Source organism: Bison bison, unplaced genomic scaffold (genome assembly GCF_000754665.1).
Source record: "Bison bison bison isolate TAMUID 2011002044 unplaced genomic scaffold, Bison_UMD1.0 scf7180017864338, whole genome shotgun sequence".
NCBI lineage: Eukaryota > Metazoa > Chordata > Mammalia > Artiodactyla > Bovidae > Bison > Bison bison.
Window position 1 is genome coordinate 770,124 of NW_011494910.1, and position 10,242 is coordinate 780,365.

Genomic DNA, 10,242 nt, shown 5'->3' on the forward strand with positions numbered 1-10,242 from the left:
GGTAGCTGCACTGGAGGATTCACAGCTCCTGGCATTTCAAAGACCCCAGTGTGGTGGGAGGGCTGTAGGCACAGATTGGGAATGCTGGGCCCACTGGCCTGCAGTGAAATGCCAGGCAACCTTGAAGCTCTGGCCAAGTTCTCACTCTTTGCCTTTAGCTTGGCAGTGACCTTGGGATTAGTTGCTTCTGCCCTGCTCCAGCTAGTTCAGATTTCAGGGAGGCCGATAGGTATTTCCTTTCCCCACACCTCAAAGTAGTGCCACAAACCACTGGGCCAAGTCACAGATAATTCAAACAGCCGGGAATCCATGAATAAATTCTCTTTGATTTTGGAGCATGCAGATGAACTCGGGATACAAAGCTTGTCCAAGGCTCTTGGAGTGTGCAGAAACTGTTAAGAGCATCTCTACTTCATGAAGACTGGAAGCCTGGCTGATCTGAGCTCATCCTATCTGACCCACACTGTCTCATCTGGCCCCCACCTCGTGTCCCAGGCTGGGCCAAGGAGCCTTGATTTCTGCATGGGCTGAGGGCTAAGTGTGTCCTGAGAGGAGAGAGACAGAGGGCTAGGCTACAGCCCTATGACATCTGACCAATTTCAGTCCAGCAATAAAAAGGGCTCTTCTAAGGTGATGAGCAACTACTCACTGAGAGTGTGAGGGGAGCTTAGAAGGCCAGCTCTCAAGATCTGCAGAGACTCTAGACCAGTGATTGTGGGACAGTGTGTGAGGTAACATTGGTGTCTCCTACCTCTGAGTCCAGGGTCAGGGCTGTCTCTAACCTGGCCCTATATTGGCTCCTACCCCTCCCCAGGGTGAGAAGAGATGAAGGGCTGGGATTAAAGGGTTTCCTTCCTAGTGCCTGCTAGCCCCTGGAAACAGAAAAGGCTTCTTTCAACAAAGAACCATATACAGAAGTCTGGATGACAATGAATTTAAGATCTAGAAGGCCTCCAGCACTCTTGGGTTAAGCCCACAACCGATGAATCTGGTGATGCTTGCCGCTTTGGGGGATGCCCTGGAGGCAGCAGAGGACAGGGTGGTCTCACTTTCTGCACCTCAGGGCTCCCAAGTCTGAGAGAAAGGATTCCAGAAGAGAGGTGGGAGGTGAGCCCAGTGGGGCCACAGATACTGAAGCAAGCGCCAACAACGGGTGAACCCTGGTGCTTTATTGAGCAGATCCAGAACCAGCAAGGGGAAGTGGGATGGAGATACAGTTATGTTCCCAGGAAAAGGTTTCAAGCCAGGCCTTGCAGACAGTGTAATTAGTGTGGTTGCTGCTTCTTATAAGGCTGTGTGGCAGCAGAGCTTGCCAAAATGGCGTCCTTAGGCATCAGGCCCCAGAGTAAGCAAGGGGAAGAAATCTCCCGGTGTTGGGCTTGGCGCTGCTGAGCATTCTTGTTCGTCAGCAGGTACATGCTGACCCTGCACTGTGCGCTGTGCTGGCCCCACAGCCCCACCCCGGCCTGCCCCTCAACCAGAGCTGAGCTCAGACTGCGGAGCCATGGCCCTCACATGGGCCCAAGGAAGGGAGGCTGAGGCTCAGCGGGGCCCCAGCAGGGCAGGAGATCAGGCTTCTGGTCAGTCAGAGCCAAGTGTGAGAGGCGTCTCTGCCCCACTGTGAGCCCAAGGGCAGAAGGCTACACCTCAGCAAGCACATCTTTGATGGCACTTGTGAGAGGAAAGGCCAGATTCTGCCCACAGAAGGTGCCCCGGAAGTCATCCAAGTCCAGGGCCCACACCATGGCGCCAGCCAGCTGCCTGTTCTTCAGGTACCGTGCCTGGTGGGGAGACCCAAGGCGGGCGTGGCTGGGTTCCCGTGCCAGGGTGCACATGGGGGCATGCTATCTAGACGACACTGGGACCCGAAACACCCCTGTAGCCAAGTCCCACCCTCGGTGCAGGGGGCGTCCCTCTCGCTTTTCATCTGGGGGGTGTGGCCTTGTGAACGTACCTTGTTTTTGACGCTCTCCTGGTCGTCATACGCCACCCACTGGTTGCCCTTGGTGGCATAGGGGACCTGCTGGTCACGGAATCTGTGGGTGGTGGCTCCGTGGAGGAAGTCACAGATCTGAGCAGAGAACAGGGCAGGGGTGGCTGAAGAGCTGTGCTGAGATGTTGCCGGTCACTGGGGGGATGTTACCCCCCAAATCTATTGCAGCCCCTTGCTTCATCCTGCAGGTTGCACCTGCCCCTAGAACCTGCGGATTTCACGCAACTTTACTTAAAATAGATGCAAATATCCCGGGGTTCTGTGGCTGCTCTCCCCTGACACTGAGGACTGGCCAAGGCAACTCAGAGCAGCAGAAGTTGGGTCAAAACAAAACAAAACCTACCTCTTGGCTGTTGCTTTTTCCTGGGCTAAAAGGAAGGCCCCAACTTGGTGGCCAGAGGGGATGAAGACGTGATGTGCCTGCCCTCCTCCTCCCTCTTCTCTAGAGTGCTAAGTCTGCTGGAATTTTTTTTTAATTTTTTTAATTTTCAAAGGAGTAAAATGAGGACGATTTGGAGGGTCACCTTCCCCAGGGCTGCCGATGCTGTGGGAAATCTTACCTTCTTCCTAGCTCATACCTCATAATAGGCAAGGATCCCTTTCTCCTTGGTGAACTGGCCTGGAATTCCTGGCCCTGAGATGGGGGCTCCCACATCTGTCTTGGAAGAGGCCAGAGTGTAGCTCCTCCCAAAAGTGGGGATACCCATCACCAGCTTATTGGCTGGAGCCCCCAGCCTCAGCATGTAGCTCACCGCGTAGTCCTGGGTGTGGGAAGGGCAGGACAGTTTGAGCAGTTAGTCTAGGAGGGAAAAGGTCGTGCAATTCCCACTGCTGCCTTGAAGGGAGTTCCAGATCTAGATGCACCTGGAATTCCCTTCCTTCCGGGAACTTATAATGTCAGTCTAAAAAGCACTGTACAGTTTCCATCTCAAAGAAATCCTCTTAGGTATAGGAGAAGATGCTGTTTCATAGTTGCAGAAATCAGGTGACTGGCTCACGTTTCACAGCAAGCAAATGGCAGGGCTGGACTAGACTCTTGGTTCTCAGCCCCCAGCCCTCTTTTGCTCTCTCCCACCTGCCCTGTGCCTTCACCCTGTAGGCCCGTCAGGAGGTATCTTGATTCTGTATGTACATATCACCTCCTCAGTTCCCAGAGCCATGGAGGATGCATGAACTTTGCGCCTCGGATTCCTCATCTGTGAAGTGGGCCCCTAACCCCTCCCTTACAGGATTACCAAGCAGTGGAGAGGTTGGTGTGTGAGCTCTGGCAGGCGGCAGGCATTTGTGGCCCCCTCTCAGCCTTCCCTCCTTTGGGACACTCACAGCGTTACTGAATCTGTCAGAACTTGCATCTTCCTGGCCTCGAAACAGGGGGCTGTGATGTCCGACTGTCTGGCGCCAGGCTCCGTGAAAGTCATAGGTCAAAAGGCTGATGAAGTCCAGGTGTCTATAGAAGAGTGGATGCAGGGCAAGGAGAAAAGTTTAAAAGCACACCACCCCAACAGGATGTGAGCAAGAAGAACAGGCAGTCATTAATCCAAAATCTGGTAGAACCCAGTGACCAGACTAGGCTGCTGGACCTAGGCTCCTGCTCAGGGTCCCACAGGAGCATTCAAAGCAAGAACAGGGCTCTTCCTGTCTGCACCCAGGACACAACTGGGAGCTGCCCTCCAGCACATCTCAATCCCTGCTCTCCAGCCACATTCATCTTCGAGAAAGCAGATTAATATCATCAGTAACTAGCCTTGTGGGGAAAGAGCAGGACCAAAGGATGGCCTGAAACTATGATTCCTTGTAATACGGAGTAAGCTTTCTACACACACAGATTAGGGGTCTCCAGGTGGATTGCATGAATATGAGCTTTAGGTGTTTGGGGCAAATGATTGAGAGCCACCTCATTCCCACCCTCTAAGTGATCAATGATCACTTGACCACCCTCAGTGATCAAGGCAAAGAAATAGAGAAAAACAATAGAATGGGAAGGACTAAAGATCTCTTGAGGAAAATTAGAGATACCAAGGGAATATTTCATGCAAAGATAGGCACAATAAAGGACAGAAATGGTATGGACCTAATAGAAGCTGAAGATATTAAGAAGAGGCGGCAGGAATACACAGAAGATGTACACAAAAAGATCTCCATGACCCAGATAACCACAATGGTGTGATCACTCACCTAGAGCCAGACATCCTGGAGTGTAAAGTCAAGTGGGCCTTAGGAAACATCACTATGAACAAAGCTAGTGGAGGTGATAGAATTCCAGTTGAGCTATTTCAAATCCTAAAAGATGATGCTGTGAAAGTGCTGCACTCAATATGCCAGCAAATTTGGAAAACTCAACAGTGGCCACAGGATTGGAAAAGGTCAGTTTTCACTCCAATCCCAAAGAAAGGCAATGCCAAAGAATGTTCAAACTACCGCACAACTGCATTCATTCCACACACTAGTAAAGTAATGCTCAAAATTCTCCAAGCCAGGCTTCAACAGTACATGAACTGTGAACTTTCAGATATTCAAGCTGGATTTAGACAAGGCAGAGAAACCAGAGATCAAATTCCAATATCTGTTGGATCATCGAAAAAGCAAGAGAGTTCCAGAAACACATCTACTTCTGCTTTATTGAGTATGCCAAAGCCTTTGACTCTGTGAATCACAGCAAACTGTGGAAAATTCTTAAAGAGGTGGGAATACCAGCCCACCTTACCTGATTCCTGAGAAATCTATATGCAGGTCAAGAAGCAATAGAACTGGACATGGAACAACAGACTGGTTCCAAATAGGGAAAGGAGTATGTCAGGTTCTATATTGTCACCCTGCTTAATAAACTTATATCCAGAGTACAACATGTGAAATGCTGGGTTGGATGAGGCACAAGCTGGAATCAAGACTGCTGGAAGAAATATCAACAACCTCAGATATGCAGATGACACCACTCAGGAAGAAGAAATAAAGAGCTTCTTGATGAAAATGAAAGAGGAGAGTGAAAAAGCTGGTTTAAAACTCAAAATTCAAAAAACTAAGATCATGGCATCCGGTCCCATCACTTCATGGCAAATAGATGGGGAAACAATGGAAACAGTGAGAGACTTTATATTTGGGGCTACAAAATCACTGCAGATGGTAACTGCAGTCATGAAATTAAAAGATGCTTGCTCCTTGAAAGAAAAGCTATCATCAATCCTAGACAGCATATTAAAAAGCAGAGACGTTACTTTGCCAACAAAGGTCCATCTAGTCAAAGCTATGTTTTTTTCCAGTAGTCACGTATGGATGTGAGAGTTGGACTATAAGGAAAGCTGAGTGCTGAAGCATTGATGCCTTTGAACTGTGGTGTTGGAGAAGACTCTTGAGAGTCCCTTGGACTGCAAGGAGTTCCAATCAGTCCATCCTAAAGGAAATCAGTCCTGAATATTCATTGGAAGGACAGATGCTGCCACTGAAGCTGAAGCTCCAATACTTTGGCCACCTGATGGGAAGAATTAACTCATTTGAAAAGACCCTGATACTGGGAATAATTGAAGGCAGGAGGAAAAGGGGATAACAGAAGATAAGATAGCTGTATGGCATTAGCAACTTGATGGACCTGAGTTTGGTAATGGACAGGGAAGCCTGGCATGCTGCAGTCAGTGGGGTTGCAAAAAGTCAGACACAACTGAGTGACTGAACTGAAGTGATCAATTAAAGCAATTAAAACAATGAATCTACATGTGCCTGAGACCCTAAATAAGATTCTAGTCAGAGTGAAGAGTCTTTGTCTCTTACTCTTGGGTTTCCTAAGATCCAAGTCTTGTTCCACCAAGAAATCAAGCTTCTTGGCTGGAGACTGCTCATCCCCACATGCATAAGGAGGCAAGGCGAGGAGAAGGGACAGGTGGACAAGAAAGGGGAGTCTCTGCAAGACAGAGTCCCTTGAGGACTCTCCAGCAGCCTAGAAATGAAAGGTATTGTTAACTGCTGCTTTTCCCTTCCAGAGACTAGTGACTGGCTCATTTGTATAACTCTCTCTACTTCTTTTCCCACAAACATACATTCATAGCAATTTTCTCAACTGGTCAGCACAATATCCCAAGTGAAAAGGAAAGATAGGGATTATTATACCCCTTTTGACAGATAGGAAGACTGAGGCACAGAGAAGTGATGTGACTTGCTCAAAGTCACTCATCTCTGGAGAAATTGGGACCAAAAGCCCAGTATTCTGATTGTACACAGACTGCTAAGGCAGAGTAGATCAGGAGACTCACCGGGATATCTGGGCGATGTCATAGCCTCTGTCAATAGCAATCTTCCCTGCAGGCACTGCTGCGCTGAGCAGGAGCTGCTCTGTGCCTGCTTGGGCTTCCCTTACAAACTCAGCCTTCATTTCCTGGTTGGGAGAGAGGCAGGTGAGTGACGGCAAGCCTTGTGGAGAAAGATCTTTGAGGATGTCATTGGCCTTGCCTGTCTGCTGTAATCTCCAACCAGACCGGAGCTTAGTGGGAATGATAAAGTGGTCCCATCTGCAGGCTCACCCATCCTTTTCCTAAAAGCAGTTCGGGCCGATCTCATCCCTACACCCCGTGTGTACTCATCAATATTCCATTTTTCTTTGTCCTGCAGGGACCATGAGAATAAAGAGTGATCCCGCTTAGTCCACAGATAGAGCTGGAAGACATTTGCCTGTCGGTCTCTGCTTTGTTTAAGGTAGTAAATGAGAACACAAAGTTAAAGTGATTCATATTGATTGTTGTTCAGTCTGTTGTTCTACTCTGTTTAGTCACCAGGCTGTGTCTGACTGTTTGCGACCCCATGGACTGCCGCACACCAGGCTTGTCCGTCCCTCACCATCTCTTGGAGTTTGCCCAAGTTCATGTCCATTGAATCAATGATGCCATCCATCTATCTCATCCTCTGTCACCCCCTTCACCTCTGCCTTCAGTCTTTCCCAGCATAGGGTCTTTTCCATTGAGTCGGCTCTTCACATCAGGTGGCCAAAGTATTGGAGCTTCAGCTTCAGTGTCAGTACTTCTAATGAATATTTAGGATCAATTTCCTTTAGAATTGACTGATTTGATATCCTTGCAGTCCAAGGGACTCTCAAGAGTCTTCTCCAATCCAACAGTTTGAACCATCAATTCTTCAGTGCTCTGCCCTCTTTCTGGTCCAACTCTCACATTCGTACATGACTACTGGAAAGACCATAGCCTTAATTATATGGACCGTTGTCCGCAATGTGATGTCTTTGCTTTTTAATACACTGTCTAGGTTTGTCATAGCTTTCCTTCCAAGAAGCAACCATCTTCTAATCTCACGGCTGCAGTCACCATCCACAGTGATCTTAGAGCTCAGGAAGAGGAAATCTGTCACTGCTTCCACCTTTCCCCTTTTGTTTGCCATGAAGTGATGGGACTGGATGCCATGATCTTCTTTTTTTTAATATTGAGTTTTAAGCCAGCTTTTTCACTCTCCTCTTTCACCATCATCGAGAGGCTCTTTGGTTCCTCTTTGCTTACTGCCATTAGAGTGGTATCATCTGCGTATCTGAGGTTGTTGATATTTCTCCCAGAAATCTTGATTCCAGTTTGTAATTCACCCAGCCCAGCATTTTGCATGATGTGTTCTGCATATAAGTGAAATAAACAGGGTGACAATATACAGCCTTGTCATACTCCTTTCTCGATTTTGTACCAGTCAGTTGTTGAGATTCTAACTGTTGCTTATTGACCCACATAGTTTCTCAAGAGACAGGTAAGATGGTCTGGTATTCCCATCTATTTAAGAGTTTTCCACAGTTTGTTATGATTCACACAGTGGAAGGCTTTATTGTAGTCAATGAAAAAGAAGTAGATGTTTTTCTGGAATTCCCTTGCTTTCTCTATGATCCAGCAAATGTTACTGATACTGTGAACAATTTGTTTGATTGCTCTGCCCCTAGGGTAACTAGAGATGCTTGGGCTGCCCCCAGATGGAGTTGAGTATCCCTGATTTAGTGCATGCTCGGGAGTGCGCAGTGTCAGTTTGAGAATGAATAGAGGACAATGATGCTCGACTAAGTGGCAGTGAGGAGTAGGTGCCCTGGTTAGTGAACGCTGCCTCTTAGAACCCCAGCCCACCTCCCCTGTTTTCAGAGGATGTCTTCCCTGCTGTGTCAGACCTCAGGACACAGGCCTGTTTGTCTTACCTTTGGTCCAGATCTCAGGACTCTGCAGCAAGGAGGCTTTAGTCTCCTTTTGCCTGCCTCGGGAGAACATGCCCAAAGATAGCTTCTGCCCTCCTTACTCCTTGGTGCTCCCCACCTCCCTGCCCCTTTCCCCGACCCGACCAGCACCTTGACTAGAGTGGTGAGATGCCGCTTGTCTCTCCACCCGGGGTAGAGCCATGCTAGGTCCAGTCCATCAAAGCCATGGGTCCGCAGAAATGGTGGCACCGACTTGATGAAAGTCCTGCGACTCTGGGTCTTGGAAGCTATCTTGGAAAATCTAGAACCAAAATCACCACAGTAGAGTGCTCAGCACCAAAATGCTGGGTGCCTTGGCCCCTTGGAGTGGTCTCTGGGGCATGTGCAGCTGGGAGCCTGAACTCACACAGCTATAGGAGGGCATGGTTTGGACAGGACCCACTTCTAATCATCTTATTAATAGAAAGAACATGTGCATTATAATCAGATATCCCTGGCTCTATCACCTAGTAGCCAAGCCATTTTGAGCAGATTATAACCTGAGCCTTAGTTTCCTCATCTGTAAAACAGGCATAAATGTAATATCTCCCAGTGCTATTATGAGGATTACATGTGATAGTGGTTGGACAGGATGCCTGACACATAGCAACCACTCAATAAATGAGAGCTGTTATAGCCATTACTTTAACTCTTTTTAAAGCTGCTCCAACTCTACCCACTCCAGGAAGTCCTCCCAGGGTCTCCACTCCCAAATTCCCATTCATTCCATCTTGCTCCTTCCAACCCTTAGGACAGTATCCCCTCAAATTTCTTTGTTTTCATGTCTGAGAAGTAGTAAAAAGAGCATTGGCAAGCAATCAGAACATTGACTGCCATCTTGCTGTGTGTCTCTTGGCAAGTTCCTTCCCCTTTCTGGGCTCTGGTTTCATGATTGCACGTGATGCAAACTCCTGACAACCATTCACGTCCCTGTGCCTGACCATTCTGGGGTCCCTGTGACCTTCATCCCATGGGTGTAGAGAAACCTATGCTTCCTCTTATCCCATCATCCTCTGGGGGATGCATCCTACCTTTGAGAACCGAAATTCCATCCTCCAACAGATAGGAGGGTCTTCAGGTTGGGGTTCCTGTGGGGCACAGAGAGGCAGGAAGGCTGGGGTTGAGTGAAGTTGCCATGATATGGGGTGGCCCCATGTTTAGGAAGCTGTAGTAGGCTTCTAGCTTTGGGTAGAGGCTGAATCAGGCCTCCAAGGCCCTTCCAACCTTGAAATTCACTATTCTAAGGTTTTCTAAGTATTTGTGGCATGTATTCTGAGATGTGTTGCCCATTTTTGTTCCCTCCAGTGGGAAGCCACGATATGGCAAAATAGAACCATGAACATCTTCTCTGTGGAGAGGCACCTACAGGGGACAGAGAGAGTTCCTTCTCCCAGGGGAGTTCATCTATGCCTTTTTCTGCAGGCTTCTTCTATACCCTGACCTCTGCCCTCATCACTTCCTCCCATTTGAGCCAAGGCCCTCCAATTCTCTACCCAGAAGTGAGTCCCGGAGACCTTGCCCATCCCCTTGAGCAGGCGCACTCTACCCTGAAACCAGCCCTCCTGACCTCCATCTTTCTCCTGCCCTGGCTAGTCAGTGGCCCAACCTGTTCTTGAGTGTGTTCAGTGTGTCATAGAGCGTCACGTCATTCCACTCCCAGGTGTCGATCTCATTGTTGCTTATGTTGGCAAAGCTGTAGATGACATGCGTGCACAGGAAGGGGTCGATGGCATCTGGGAAGCAGCTCCCATCACCCTCCCGGTACTGGGACCAGCTGGTGTAGTAGCAGATCAGCTTGTATGCAGCACCTGAGGAGAAGGCTAGGGTGAGCCCTGGGCCAAGGTTGAGCCAGGGACCCTCTGGCTGGGGCCCTGAGCTGAGCACCAGTGGGGTTTTGGGGAGGGGTGGGATGGATGGGTAGAATTGTGAGCATAGTTAAAATTCTCAGTGAAAGCAGCTGGCTCAAGGGAGTTCTCTGTCTGGTGAAAATAAAACCTATTTTGAAAATGCTTAGGAAAGATCAAAGTATATAAATATACTGCAGACTAAGAACAGA

General features: G+C 48.6%; 1 protein-coding gene across 1 annotated transcript in view; it reads right to left on the reverse strand.

Annotated features, from left to right (window-relative positions):
* Nucleotides 1–1,148: 1,148 nt before the first annotated feature.
* The window catches only part of CHI3L1 (chitinase 3-like 1 (cartilage glycoprotein-39)), a gene marked incomplete at its 5' end in the record, with an annotated part of 10,259 nt that continues 1,165 nt past the window's right edge, over nucleotides 1,149–10,242 (reverse strand). Inside the window, 8 exons of the mRNA XM_010854122.1 lie at nucleotides 1,149–1,781; nucleotides 1,955–2,071; nucleotides 2,572–2,754; nucleotides 3,317–3,440; nucleotides 6,235–6,356; nucleotides 8,298–8,448; nucleotides 9,218–9,274; nucleotides 9,793–9,994. Coding sequence (XP_010852424.1) covers nucleotides 1,641–1,781; nucleotides 1,955–2,071; nucleotides 2,572–2,754; nucleotides 3,317–3,440; nucleotides 6,235–6,356; nucleotides 8,298–8,448; nucleotides 9,218–9,274; nucleotides 9,793–9,994 — 1,097 coding nt within the window. The remainder of the gene's footprint in view (nucleotides 1,782–1,954; nucleotides 2,072–2,571; nucleotides 2,755–3,316; nucleotides 3,441–6,234; nucleotides 6,357–8,297; nucleotides 8,449–9,217; nucleotides 9,275–9,792; nucleotides 9,995–10,242) is intronic.